This window comes from Bufo bufo, chromosome 6 (genome assembly GCF_905171765.1).
Source record: "Bufo bufo chromosome 6, aBufBuf1.1, whole genome shotgun sequence".
In the NCBI taxonomy this organism is placed as follows: Eukaryota; Metazoa; Chordata; class Amphibia; order Anura; family Bufonidae; genus Bufo; species Bufo bufo.
The window spans coordinates 299,605,477-299,620,687 of NC_053394.1; the positions used below are offsets into that span (position 1 = coordinate 299,605,477).

At 44.5% G+C, this 15,211-nt stretch overlaps 1 protein-coding gene across 1 annotated transcript; it reads right to left on the minus strand.

Moving 5' to 3' along the window:
- Window positions 1-5,116: 5,116 nt before the first annotated feature.
- Window positions 5,117-13,736, minus strand: CDC6 (cell division cycle 6). The gene is made up of 12 exons (XM_040434579.1): window positions 13,689-13,736; window positions 11,319-11,486; window positions 10,870-11,142; window positions 10,319-10,518; window positions 9,954-10,126; window positions 9,019-9,125; window positions 8,779-8,918; window positions 6,750-6,850; window positions 6,378-6,442; window positions 5,929-6,140; window positions 5,679-5,819; window positions 5,117-5,550 (listed from the first exon to the last, which is right to left on the minus strand). Exons 2-12 carry the CDS (start codon window positions 11,482-11,484, stop codon window positions 5,464-5,466), a joined length of 1,665 nt encoding a protein of 554 aa, XP_040290513.1. The 5' UTR covers window positions 11,485-11,486; window positions 13,689-13,736; the 3' UTR covers window positions 5,117-5,463.
- Window positions 13,737-15,211: the final 1,475 nt, after the last annotated feature.

Sequence of the window (15,211 nt, forward strand, 5' to 3'; positions counted from 1 at the left end):
GTGAAACATCTTTATTTTGGACATACTAAAGTTTCTGATCAGGGTCCTTCTCTGATCGCTTCCCTGACAGGAATTGGGGCGATCAGAGAAGGAGAAGCACATATGTTGAAATAAATTCGCCGTTAAAAGTGTCCTGTCTGACCCAGGAAGAAGTACAACAGCGACTTAAAAAGATTAAAATAGACAAAATCGCCAGGACCGGATGGCATACACCCCCGTATCCTAAGGGAATTAAGTAATGTCATAGCCAGACCCTTATTTATGATATTTGCGGACTCTATACTGACAGGGAATGTCCCACAGGATTGGCGCATGGCAAATGTGGTGCCAATATTCAAAAAGGGTCCAAAAACAGAGCCTGGAAACTATAGGCCGGTAAGTTTAACATCTGTTGTGGGTAAACTGTTTGAAGGTTTTCTGAGAGATGCTATGTTAGAGCATCTTAACGGAAATAAGCAAATAACGCCATATCAGCATGGCTTCATGAGGGATCGGTCATGTCAAACTAATTTAATCAGTTTCTATGAGGAGGTAAGTTCTAGACTTGACAGCGGCGAATCAATGGATGTCGTGTACCTGGACTTCTCCAAAGCATTTGACACTGTACCACATAAAAGGTTAGTATATAAAATGAGAATGCTTGGACTGGGGGAAAACATCTGTATGTGGGTAAGTAACTGGCTCAATGATAGAAAACAGAGGGTGGTTATTAACGGTACATACTCAGATTGGGTCACTGTCACTAGTGGAGTACCTCAGGGGTCAGTATTGGGCCCTATTCTCTTCAATATATTTATTAATGATCTTGTAGAAGGCTTGCATAGTAAAGTATCAATTTTCGCAGATGACACTAAACTGTGTAAAGTAATTAACACTGAAGAGGACAGTATACTACTATAGAGGGATCTGGATAGATTGGAGGCTTGGGCAGATAAGTGGCAGATGAGGTTTAACACTGACAAATGTAAAGTTATGCACATGGGAAGGAATAATGCAAGTCACCCGTACATTCTAAATGGTAAAACACTCGGTAACACTGACATGGAAAAGGATCTAGGAATTTTAATAAACAGCAAACTAAGCTGCAAAAAACAGTGTCAGGCAGCTGCTGCCAAGGCCAATAAGATAATGAGTTGCATCAAAAGGGGCATAGATGCCCGTGATGAGAACATATTCCTACTACTTTACAAATCATTAGTCAGACCACACATGGAGTACTGTGTACAGTTCTGGGCTCCAGTGAACAAGGCAGACATAGTAGAGCTGGAGAGGGTCCAGAGGAGGGCAACTAAAGTAATAACTAGAATGGGGCAACTACAGTACCCTGAAAGATTATCAAAATTAGGGTTATTCACGTTAGAAAAAAGACGACTGAGGGGAGATCTAATTACTATGTATAAATATATCAGGGGACAGTACAAAGATCTATCCAATCATCTATTTATCCCCAGGACTGTGACGAGGGGACATCCTCTGCGTTTGGAGGAAAGAAGGTTTGTACACAAACATAGAAAAGGGTTCTTTATGGTAAGAGCAGTGAGACTATGGAACTCTCTGCCTGAGGAGGTGGCGATGGTGAGTACAATAAAGGAATTCAAGAGGGGCCTGGAAGTATTTCTGGAGCGTAATAATATTACAGGCTATAGCTACTAGAGAGGGGTCGTTGATCCAGGGAGTTATTCTGATTGCATGATTGGAGTCGGGAAGGAATTTTTTATTCCCCTAAAGTGAGGAAAATTGGCTTCTACCTCACAGGGTTTTTTTTGCCTTCCTCTGGATCAACTTGCAGGATGACAGGCCGAACTGGATGGACAAATGTCTTTTTTCGGCCTTATGTACTATGTTACCATCTATAGATTTTTCCTCTGGGGGCGGGTTGGCTGAGCCTTCCCCTATTTAAGGAAGCCGTGTGCACCAGTTCGGTCTCTGGCTGCACATGCTTTTCAAGCTAGCTACCAGAGTCCTGAGCTTGGTGTTGTTCCACTTGGTGTCTTTTTCCTCCAGTCCTTATTTGCAGCTGCCTCCGGTCAATTTTTTCTACCTTTCTCATGACATAGGAAATTTACAAAAGGTCTTATTTGTCCTTTTTCTCCAGCAGTGATGTCGTCTCCTCGGGATTCGGAAGGCAGGAAAGAGCGTTCCAAGAGGAAGCATCTAGCCTGCTACGATTGTAGCGCCCTGCTGGAGGACAGCTGTCCCTACTCCAGATGTGACAGCTGTCCTTCGAGGGTTCAGCTTTCTAGTGAACCTACGATACAGGAGATGTATCAGTGGGTGAAGACTTATGTGGATGGCTCTATTAAGGGAGTCATAGGCCTGCTGGATGAAAAGGCTTCCTATGCCTGCCCAGGCCCCTATGGAGACCTGTCCCGGTGGAGAGACCTTCTGTGGTCACCTTAGGTTCTTCCTCCTCGGATGAGGAGGAGCTAACGTCATGTTTTTTCCCCCTTGAAAAGACACAGAAATTGCTCAAGTCCATCAGGTTGGGGGACTATGATGTTGACCCTGGGGAGCCTTCCGATCCCACTAGTCGGGCACCTCGTGTCTTCAAAGCGGATGAGACCCTCCTCTCTGTCATGCGTACAGAGTGGAAAAAAAAAAAAAACGGAGAAAGGTCCGGTTTTAACAAGTTTAAATCCATGTTCCCGATGGCTAAACCCTTGGTGGATTCATGGGGGTCCATTCCCAAGGTGGACATGGCTATTGCCAAGTTGTCCAAGCGCACTCTGGTCCCTGCAGACAATGGGTCTAGTCTGCAGGATCCCCTTGACAGGAAAGCAGAGTGCACCCTAAGACGGGATTATACGGACAGGTTTGTCAAGACCAACCTTCTACAAGCTACCAGGCAGGCGATCCTGGAGTCCTTCATCTGCAAGGGGGCTCTGGAGGAGGTTCCGGCAGGAGAACGGGGCCTAGGGATCTATTCACCAGTTTTTCTGGTTCCCAAAGCTTCAGGAGATCTCCGGATGATTATCGATCTGAGGTATTTCAAAATCGGTCCATAAGGAAGGTGAAGATTCGTATGGAAACTCCTCAACCCTGGGGACGTGATGGCAACCCTGGACCTTAAGGATGCATATCTGCACAGCCCGATCCATCCTGCTTCCAGGACGTATCTCAGGATCACGGTCCAGGTTTCCAGGGTCGTCAGGCATCTTCAGTTTATTGCCCTTCCCTTTGGCATTTCTTCTGCCCCTCACACTTAAGGTGGTGGCGGCTTTGAGACTTCAAGGACTGACCATCATTCCTTATCTATACGACTGGCTTTTGAAAGCCTCTTCTCTAACGGTCCTAACTCAACATCTTCAGGTAGCAATCTCCTTTCTGTTCTGCCTAGGTTGGATCGTCAACTGGCAGAAGTAGAACGTGAGCCCGTTGACTTCAGTAAGATATCTAGGCTTCATAATTCATGTGTTTCTCCTTGAAGTGACTTCAGCTAAGAGGATCTCTGAGCTTCAAGCTCTCTCAGCACATGAGCCCTATATGGTCATTTTACATGACCGTGTCCTTCTTAGATTCCCTCTCGTATTTTAGCCCTAGAGTTCCTTCCAGATCAACCAGGTGATTTCCCTCCCGATTCGGTCTACATCTTCCACCTCCTCCGAGGAACCTGCTAGATGTCTCAAGATGTCTCCGGATCTATATGGATAGATCAAAGAAGTTCAGGAAAGATGAAAATCTTCTAATCCTGTTTGCCAGTAAATTAAAAGGCTGTAAGGCATCCAAACCTTCCATCAGTCGGTGGATTAAGGAGGCTATTAGGGAAACCTTTGTTTCCCAATCTCTGGAGTTTGTGAAGGCCCACTCTTGCTGTGGCTACTTTTGCAGAGAGGAGTCTTTTGCCTCTCGACATAATTTGTAAAGCTGCCTCCTCGAGCTCTGAATCGACATTCATCTCCCATTATAGACTAGATACCAGACTAGCTGAGTTTCCGGCCTTTGGGCAGACTATTCTTAGTTCTGCCAGGCAGGAAGGCCTTCCCTAGGGGTTTCTTCTTGCCATCTCCCCATCTGTGCTGCTGGTAGGACGTAAGGGAATCGTTACTTTCTAGCAATAAATGTTTTCCCTTAGTCCTAACAGCAGCACACAAATATCCCACCCTAGTAAGTCGTTTTTTCTTGCTATAAACACAGTGGGGTTGACTCCCTCCTTTTAAAGGGGATACTTAATTGTTAAATTGAGTTATGCTTGGGCTCATTAAACATTCCACTGGTCCTACCAGTCCACGGGGGGTGGTTAACCCCATCTGTGCTGCTGTTAGGACTAAGGGAAAACAACTTATCTTTAGAAATTAACGAGTTTTACCTTTACAAAAAAATTAGCAAAGATTTAGAACATTCTGTTTTCAATTAGTCATTATGCCTTACTGCAGAATGTCAGGGGAATTTTTATTTTATCACAAGGCCACAATATAACATGATTATAAGTTCTTGTCGCAGCCTTCAGAAAATATAAACAATATGTAGACAAATGTTTCACGTTTATTTAAAAAAAATGGCAGGTATAATACACTCTTAAATAAATGCAGACTCTGCATCTGTAAATCCAGGACGTACCTCACAGATACTAAAACACCCATTAACATCTGCCACATGACGCGGCAAACCAACAGCATTTATGTACTAATTACAACGGTAAGTACAAGTCTAAAAACAATTTAGATCAATGTGTCATAAAAGGGTTGAAATCAAGAAGATTTGCAGAAACATCACTCCTGTCCACGTGTCATGCCTGGTATTACAGCTCTACCACACTCAGTTACAAAAGGATTTTCTGGGAGTTACATCATCAGTAACTGTTTGGTCAGGGTCCATATGCCACCAGCTCTGCCAATTTGCTGTTTGAAAAGTCCACAGGCCCTCCTCCAATGAGTGCCACAACCTCTTCCTAGGCCAGTGACATCAAGTTCATTGGTCACATGTCCTACGTGCAGCTCATTCCTATTCAACTGAATGGCCTGAGTTGCCATACCAAGCACAGTCGCTATCCAATAGATAGTGCTTGTTAAGCTGTGGAGGCCACAGTAGTCACTGGAGCACCGGGGCCTCTTCAAACAACTGATCGGCAGGGAGTGTTGGACACCAGTCAACAGATCTTGATGATCTATCCTGAAGATAGATCATCAACTTCGTACTCCCAGAAAAGCCAGGCAAAGGGTATGAACAGGTAATGTTTCTTTTGTTGGTTTTATTAATACTATGCAACATCTAAGTGTCACTGTGATAATGAATCCAGAGCAGACTAACATGTGACATGTATACAGTAAACAATAAATTTTGCAGATTGCTTTAGCAGCTAATACATGAGATTCTGCTAACATTGTTATTTGTCACATCACATAAAAAGTATACTTAATGTTGCATTGCTCTTATAACTGTACAATAAATATTCAATTAAACTAAAATTGCCTTTAAGAAGATTCACACAAAATACATTAAATATTTAAAAAGATAAAACAGAATTTAAATGCCGGCATGTAAGACTTTTCCCATTAAAACCTTGTCCTTGAATGCGTGCTCTATGTCACGTTCCTCTATCTTTAAAGACACCTGAAAATGCAAAAGCGGAAATATTTTAACCAATATAAAAGCTGTACAGCTATCAGAAGTCAACATACCTACAAAAATAAACACTGCACAGAAATGAACACACAGGAACCACTTTCTGAAACACTCACCTTTGAGAGGCGGGCTTCCTTCGCTTTTTTGAGACCCAAAATCCCTCTAGTCTCCAGAAGCTGGCACAGGGACAGACATTCTGACTGGCCAACCATCGCCATCTGCTGTTTTCGGCATACCTTACTGTAAGTCTCATAAAGCTGCAAGATCAAGATAGAGTCTAGATAAAGTGCAAAGTAGGAGTAGTAAAAGCATTATAATTATTATTGGCACTATATAACTGCATTGGGCGGTCTAAGATGTACTCACCTTTCCCATGGTGACCTCCTTTATTTTGCTATGTTGTGTGAGCAGCAGAAGGGAACACACTACAAGTTTCTGCTGCAGAGGAAAGGTCTCATCTTCTCCACTGCCTGCGGACATTTTGTCACCATACACATCAGAGATAACCCGGGAAATGTGTGGCAAGCTAACTTTTTTTGGCACTGGTGTAGACACTGCTTCTTTAGCTGGTGAAGAACCTAAGAAAAAGACAATGTTACAAGTGTGCAAATAAATGCAATTCAATAAAGTTTTCAAGATCTACTACAGAAGACAAAGCAATAAAATATCTTTGGAGCACAGTTTATCCCAGATTCCAGCTTTTTAGCCACATTCATGCAGGTGACAAGTGTAGCACAGAAGAACAAGCGGAGGAAGAGGGCAGGATCCTGTCCAGTTACTATGCTACATACACAGCAAGATAACACTCTACTTACATTCAGATCTTGGCTTCAGGACAGTCTGGCTCCTGACATCTGACTCCACCATTTCTACAGCTCGCCTGCAGGTGAGAAACACATACTTATTAGATGTAAAACACATTTTACAACTAATGCATTTAGGGGTCATTTATCAAACTGGTGTAAAGTGGAACTGCTTTAGTTGCCCATAGCAACCAATCAGGTTCCACCTTTTATTTTCCAAAGGAGCTGTCAAAAATGAAAGGTGGAACCTGATTGGTTGCTATGGGCAACTAAGGCAGTTCTACTTTACACCAGTTTGATAAATGACCCCCATTCATTTTTTGTATCTAATCACACAGCAAAAACACCATGTGTATCCATAATAAAAGAGGAAGCATATATTACCTGCAGATGTCCAATGCTTTCCGAGCATCCCCAGAAACCGAAGACACTTTCCTGGCACAAAACTGAATGGCAGCATTATCCAGAACTGGCTGTGCAGAGGCCTGAAGCAGCATAAAAGCAGAATATTCAGAATGACCATAACATAATATGGTAATTAAAAATGGCCCCCTTGAATTGTACGATGGTCTGAGGCATGCTCCTCATAATTAAGTGAAACGGGTGCTCCTTAAAGGCTCATGCACATGACTGTTTTGCGGTCAGTTTTCACAGATCTGTTCCATATCTGAGTTTTGTTCCCTCTGATTAACTGTTCTTCCGTTCCTTCACAAAACATATCCGTATGTCATCCGTTTTTGCGGATTGGAAACAGTAACTTATTAATCACCAAACACGAGCAATATGGGCTGGGCATAGCATCTACATCATGGATCAGCAAGATACGGATGTGTTCCGTGTGCGTTCTGTATTTTTTGTGGACCCATTGACTTGAATGTAGCCTCAGACCGTGATATGAAGACAATAGGAAATGCACTACTTTTATGTGAAACTGAGTAGGAATGCACACGGAGTACCTTCCGTTGTTTTTGCGGATCCATTCAAGTGAATGGTTCCGCATATGGTCGGGCAAAAAAAAAAAAAAAACCCACATGGAACGGAAGTAGAAAGAAAATACGTTTGTGTGCATGAGCCCTAACTGTGATTAAGATCCTGTTTCACTTAATTATCTCAACTCTTTCAAGGAATCAAATATGCAGTAATCAGATTTTGGCCAAAAGGCTTAGCCTGGTTGAGGGTTACACAGAGCACCATAACATAAAATGGTGCTGGAACTGTAGCATAATACAGGGCTTGACAAATTTCCTTGAAATCTAGGAGCCAGCTAAAAAAGTTAGGAGCCAGGCAGAGCCGCGTCATAAAGCCCCTAGTAGGTGCCCCCCCCCCCCCACTTCTCCATAGAGCCCCCCCCCAATAATGCTGTATACCATGTTACATATACCGCCGCTCCGTCCCCGGACCCTATTGACTATAATGGGGACGGGGGTGGAGCTCCGGCGCAGCACGGCAGTTCGCGGTGAGAGGCCGCCGGACTAAAAAGTTGGACATGCAGTACTTTTAGTCCGGCGGCCTTTCACCATGCACTGCCGTGCTGCGCCAGAGCTCTGCCCCCATTATAGTCAATGGGGACGGAGCGGTGGTCCGGCGAAACAGCGGAAGGACGGATCCGACAGGGTGAACAGCCTGCCAGATCCATCCTGCCGCAAGTGTGAAAGTAGCCTTAGTTCTATAGCTACTGAATGAGACAGAAGAAGGGATGCCTTTAACATATAGATCTCCTTGAGAAGCCAATTTGATCCTAAAGGGTTAATTCAAACTGTAATCTAAACTGTGTCCTGTCACTTCTCTTATCTCTCTGCTCAGGTCCCTTAATCTTATCACTTCTGCGAAAGCATCAGCCACAGCCTCAGTGTAAACTGTTCTAGAGTCTGACTGACTGTTCTTTTAACTCAAAGAATCGAATGAGTCACTAACTGAGTCGGATCTTTAGATTCTTAACCTGAGACTCATTCGATTCCCTGTACTTGTGTCAGTGACTCAGAGCTGATAGTGCTTGCCTTGCCTCAGCTCTGATTGGTTGGTGGGCGGGGAGGGGCTGGCAGAAGCAGCTTCCACTCTAGGATCAGATTACACTCCTCCCCAGCCCCTCCCCTCCCTGCTGCCAGCGTCTCTGCTATTGTGTGCTGTGACGGAGCTGACTCACACGGTGCTGCCTCCGGACAGAACGGCAGCTCCCGGGCACCCATCGCCCGGGCACTTTTGAAAACGGGCTGACAAATACCCAAGCGCCAGGACTAAATTCCCGGTCGCCATGGCGACCTGGGATTTGTCGAGCCCTGGCATAATAGAATATATAATTATATATTCAGAGGGACATAAGTGGCAAAAACACATGCAAAGAAAAGGCTTGGGGAGTCTTAGTGGAGTGACAAGAACATCCATATAGGCACAGCAAGCAACACAAATTTCTTACCTGTGTAAGTCTGTCTTGTAGGATTGTGGCAATCTGGTCTTTGGTATAAGGAGAGAAATTCAGTAATTGCGGCTTGCACTGGGGCCGGGCCTGAAGTCTGGGCAAGATTCGGTCAGTCAAGTCCAAGGCATTTGCAATCCCTGGAAAGACCATACAAATTATCACACTTGAGAGTTTAAAGAGGGCAGTGCTTACAAACCATATACAACATGAAGACTGAAACCTTAAGACTCGACTTACCAATAAGCACAACTCTAGAGTTAGTCAGCCATGGCCACTCAAACACTGTGTATAATACATCATGTCCTTTGCTGTCCAGCTGATCCATCTCATCCAACACTAGAAGGCTGGAAAAGAGAAATTGGTAAGAAACCCATCTTGCAACACAGGTGCACTCAACAAAATTGCCTATCTGTAATCTAAACCAAACACCCCAAAGAAACAAAAGCATTTGTGCCTTCTGCTGTGGTCATTCACCGAGACAGTATGTGATCATTACCCCATAGTAAATGTAGCTTTGCAGGGACTGCATTGGCAGACGCTTAAAGACTTTATAGCGTTCCCAGCCTTTAAAGAGAACCTGTCATCTGGATTTTGGGTATAGAGCTGAGGACATGGGTTGATAGATGGCCGCTAGCACATCAGCAATACCCAGTCCCCATAGCTCTGTGTGCTTTTATGGTGTATAAAAAGAGATTTGATACATATGCAAATCAACCTGAGATGAGTCAGAGCTTGAAAATAGGACTCTTCTCTGGTCACACAAGTAAGATATGACTTATGTTAATTTGCATATGTATCAAATCGTTTTTTTTACACAATAAAAGCACACAGAGCTATGGGGACTGGGTATTGCGGATGTGCTAGTGGCCATCTAGCAGCCCATGTCCTCAGCTCTATACCCAAAATGCTGGTGACAGGTTCACTTAAAAAAAAATATATATATTTCACTTGACTTGAGAAAGGTTCTGTGAGAGAACTGAAACGTTGTCGGACATGTGTGAATAAACTGCACATTTTTTATTTCAAGGAGTGCTGCGGAATATATATATATATATATATATATATATATATATATATATATATATATATATATATATATATATATATATACACACACACACACACACACACATACATAGGAAGACCCTGTAATAGTAGCTGGATATACGTACATCATTGGACCTTTGGAAGTGACCAGCTTTTCTAGTTGCCTGAGCACATCTTTCCCAGGAAGAGAAGACTTTCCACTCCCTGAGATCTCTTCAGCAATGGCAGGGTAGATAGCCTGGGAGCTGCGTAAGGACATGCAATTGATATAAACTGTCTTGCCGTCGCCAAGAACTTCCTGAAATACAAGTCATGAAAAATCAGAGTGCACGCATAGCAAATATACACATACTAATATACATTACGGTACTATCCCCACTCATTCACAATTTCTCTTCTAACTGGACCCAAGTTTATATCTTCATAAATTAATTACAAATCTTCACATCTAAAACATTCTATGAAAATGCCAAAATGTGCTTGCCCAAACCTTGCTCTCCTGCAGCAGCTTGCTCAAGCAGGCAGTTTTGCCAGTTCCTGGAGCACCAGAGATGTAGAGACTGCCGGGCTTCTGCGAAGACACATGGGCCTTCAAGAAGGAAAGTATGGTCGATGTCTCCTTCTCCCGTGCCAGGAGACGTTCAGGCACAGCAGTGTTAAGGGCACACTTGACCTGCTGATAACATGAGGCTGTAAGTAGAAGAAAATAAAAAGCATTAATATCTCCATGATGTTTTGTGGCAACGCAACCATAAACCCCAATTCAGAACGGTCATGCAGTGTGAACAAATGAGAAAGGGGCTCGTACTGACTGAATGGATATAAAAGTGGATGCTCTACTAATTAATACCAGGAGGCAGAGGGCAACATCTTTACATATGCATGAGCTTCGGATAATCAAAGCAGTTCCGCAGGGACTAGTAGAGCACCATTGCTAAACGTTCAGGAGTAAGAGCAAAAGCAACTGCTACTGAACTGAAACAGTAACCCACATTGGCTGAATGGGGTGATGTATTTATACCAGCACTAAACGGTTCTCACCTTCTTGTTTGAACAGACGGGTACCCACACTCTTCCTTGCATGCAGCCCACGGTGGGATGAGCTGGTTGGGGTTTCTTGACCTCTTTTCTGAGGGGATAACACAACAGAATCTTCTTGCTTCTTGACAGGGGACAAAGGAGTGGCGGCAGCTTGGTTCTCATCAAAAATAAGACGCCTCCCTTTGGCTGGACTAAGTGGACTATTCACATTACACTTTTGTTTAGGTGGGGAACATCGTAGAGACTCGGGGATGTTACACAGATTATCGTCACCTAATGAGGAGAAAATATGTAAGATGCTGGCCTGGAAAGAAACAAATTCCACCAGTGGTCCAAAACCTAAAGCTCTACAGCCGATATAAAGCTAAAATGTTTCCCGACTGGCCATGCTGGAAGCCAAAGGTTGTGGACCACTGACCCCCAGTATCAGCAGGTTCAAAGATTCTTACCAAGCCTCTTCCGTGGGCTAAGTGGCAACTCCTTGGACACAGGTGGCACCGCAGCTATAATCTCCGATTTGGAACGAACTCGCAGTCCGGCTTTGGATTGATTTTTGGCCGTTTTTGTCTTGGGGAACTGAATGGAGCTTTGAGACTTTGACCGTGTGCTTGGCATGGCTAAAAAAATAGATATATATAAAAAAAATATATATTTTTTATAGTCAGTGATTATTGGGGTTAGACCAATTGAAATTCATGCAACATTGAGACACTAATAGAAAGGGAAACCCCAGACCTATTTTAAGGAAAAGTCATAACAAGATGTGATGTTAAAAAGAAAAACATTCTGTAAATGCTGGAAAATTTGGTTCCACAGCTGGAAAGCCGCATGTCGCCAACAACGATGGCCTGTATTTAACAGCGCGATCCTCAGGCCGCATTAATGTAATGAGCCCAGTCCTCGACAGGGAGCAGTTCTAACATAATGAACGAGACAGCCGGGGCTGAAAGCAGGCAGCAAGGCTTAACCCTTTCGGCATCACAACAGAAATTTAATTTCTAATCTAAAAGTAAAAGTTCCAAATTAAGATGTCTTAAAGGTACTTTCACACTAGCGGCAGGACAGATCCGACAGGCTGTTTACCCTGTCGGATCTGTCTTGTCGCTCCGTCCCATTGACTATAATGGGGACAGGGGCAGAGCTCCGGAGCAGCACGACGAAAGGCCGCTAGACTAAAAGTACTGCATGTCCGACTTTTTAGTCTGGCGGCCTCTCACCGCGAACTGCGCCGGAGCTCCACTCCCATCCCCATTATAGTCAATCTGTTATCTGCATTTGTCGGGCCGCACATGGCCGGCGCTAGGATAGAAATGCCTATTCTTGTCCGCGATTGTGGACAACAGTAGGACATGCTCTTTTTTTTGCGGGGCTGTGGAACGGGACGACAGATGTGGATGGTACACAGTGTGCTGACCGCATCTTTTACGGCCCCGTTGAAATGAATGGGTCTACAACCGTTCTGCAAAATTGTGGAACGGATGCGGACCTGTTCACACAGTCGTGTGAATGAGCCCTAAGCCAATGGTTGGATTTATTTAAAGGGAGTCTTTCACCTAAACTGACCATAATAGAACACTAACACCATGATCTGCATTATAGTCCCCATATTGGAATGCTACTTACCGCATAGCTGTCCGTCGCTTATTTTCGCAAAAAAAAAAACACTTATTCAATATGTTAATTAGGTTCGGAAGGTGCCCAAGGGCCTTTAAGGTTCATGCAGCCGGGTGCCAGGCCCCTCGTCACTTTTCATATGAAACCACCCCTCCCCTTTCACCCCTCTGGCCCGCCCTAGGTTCCTCAGAAATCCAGCACCATTCACAAGATTCGCCATGCCTGCGCACTTCATTCCCATTATGGGCAGAGGCACAAGGCCAGAGTTCTATGGACGGGCTGGTACATGCGCATTAAACGCTCTTATAGCCTCTGCCGATAATCGTGACCAAAGTGCACAGGCGTGGCGAATCTTGTGAACGGCGCTGGATTTCTGTCAGTTTAGGTGAAAAACTCCCTTTAAAAAAACGGACGTATACCAATGTCTGCCCACACTTCACCGATAGACTGCCACATTTTTAAAAATATATATATGGCACCACAATATACATTTTCCCCAGAAGGCCTTTAAAAGAAATACAGCAGCAGGCTGCGCTATACCACATTGTCCTGCAATAGGGACCTCAAAACATCTTGAGGCCTATATGGGGGCTCAGTGGTCAGCACTGGGGTCCTGGATGGTGGTTGTATGGACTTCACCCAGTATTCTCCTACACTGATGGGGAATCTAGATTGTGAGCTAGATTATGTGAATTTGCTGGCACTATATAAATAAAATACGCCTATGCAGATGTATACAGGCTCCATGTGTCTGGCTGGAGTGGGAGAAAAGTCTATTTGCTGAGGATCAGCTGATCACTATCAGGAAGAGGGGGAAGGGCAGAGAGGCCGTCACTAGCACAGCCATGCTAAAGCATATGGGACCTGCACAGTATATACCAGCTGTATACAGCCAAGTGTGCTGTTGTAAAGGTATGCGGCACATTTTGTACATGCATTGGGGTCATTGATCATGCACGGTTTTCATTTATACCCCCTGTATATAAACTACATTCCAATGTAATACATTATACACATTCACATCAAAGATAATGTATTAAATAGACCGCTGTCCAGAAGCCTAAAGACACGGTAAATACATTGGATACAAAAGGCTGCTCTACATAGGCGTTTTCCATATGCATTGCAGTCTAGAGCTGTGATCTAGAACATAATAATGTAAAACACATTGCTACAGGACAGAACCGGGTTTTTCTCCTACTTACTGTAAAGAAGGCGACACGAAGAGTCCACACAGAGCGCCGGCTGCAGACTGAGCCCAGCGCGCCAAACTCAAGCTACTAGTTACAGCGCGCGCTCAGAATCTGGCGCCAAGTTCTCTGATTGGACAAACCTCTCCTCTGGTCAGAACATGATTGGATGTTTGAGAGCCACTTGAGTTTGCTGTTCTCCTTGCGAACCAAAGCGAGTGACGTCAACACCCCGCCTACCCTAAACCAATGAGATGGCGCCGATAGGCGAGACTGATGACGCCTTCTACCAATAAAAGTCCTTTGCTAAAATGTCGCATCAGCAGAGAGTGGCCATTTATTTGGTGTCGGGGGTAGAATGAACCGAGTCTCTGTTTAGACGAGCAGCTCTTTATATGTAAACGCCATGTATTGGCATTGCTGTAATGTGTGCACAACCTGCGGCCATTACTGGGAAGGAAATAGAAGGCTGTTGTTTAGACCGTTCACTGTTTCACAATTCACATCCAAGCGTTTGGGTAAAGGTGACGTGTCCACTTGGTGCCCAGCAGGGGGCCACATACTACAGTGTGCTCGTCTTTATCCACCTTCCCTGGAGTACTGTACATTGTGTAAGAAATCACACAGGTGGCAGCACTATGCCTCCATGTGGGGCATTTACTCGTCCCTGATCCACTGCAGGGATCCCCCACCCACCAGGTCCAGTATGGGCACCCCACTGTGGATCCATACAGCTCAGATCCCTATGTCCATTATATGTATCCTCTGGCTACAACTGTATGGCCACCATACAGTTTGTGATCACAAAAACACAGGTTTCCAGCTCGATCCCTTGATAACCTCAGCATATTAATTTCGCTTCCAGTAGGGCCTCATCTCCAAGAACAACAAAGGACCCCAGACTTCTGCCCATCAGGGGACAGTCTAATGTGTAGGGCTCATGCCCAGGCTCACATTACAGCCCTTTAAAGGGAACCCGTTATCAGCTTTACGCTGCCCACACTAACAGCAGAATAAAGTAGACAGGTGAGTTGATTTCAGCGGTCTGTCATTTAGAAGTTAAAAGTAAGTGGTTGCTGAGAACCAACATCACAATCCTTGCAGACTGGGCCTGGAAAAGAGTCCGGCCACCTGAGAAGAGTCATGGTTATTCATGAATTCCTGCTCTCCATGCTCACCTGCTGATGACTGACCGTCTTCTACCTAGTTTTCTCCCTTTCTCTCTAGGAGAGAACTGCCAGTCATCAGCAGATGGGGGAGGAGAGCAGGAGATTATGAATAACCATAATAGTAGATTTGACTCTTTTCAAGGCCTGGGCTGCAGTGATTATGATGCTGGTTCTCGGCAACCACTGACTTTTAGCTGATGAGTGGCACACCGCTGAAATCAGCATTTCTGTCACTATTTTATGCTGCCCTTAGTGAGGTCAGCATAACATTGATGACAGGTTCCCTTTAAATGGGGTGTCTGAGATTTTGCTATTGACAGTCTATCCTCAGATTAGGTCATCAATATCAGAGTGGCGGGGTCCGACTCC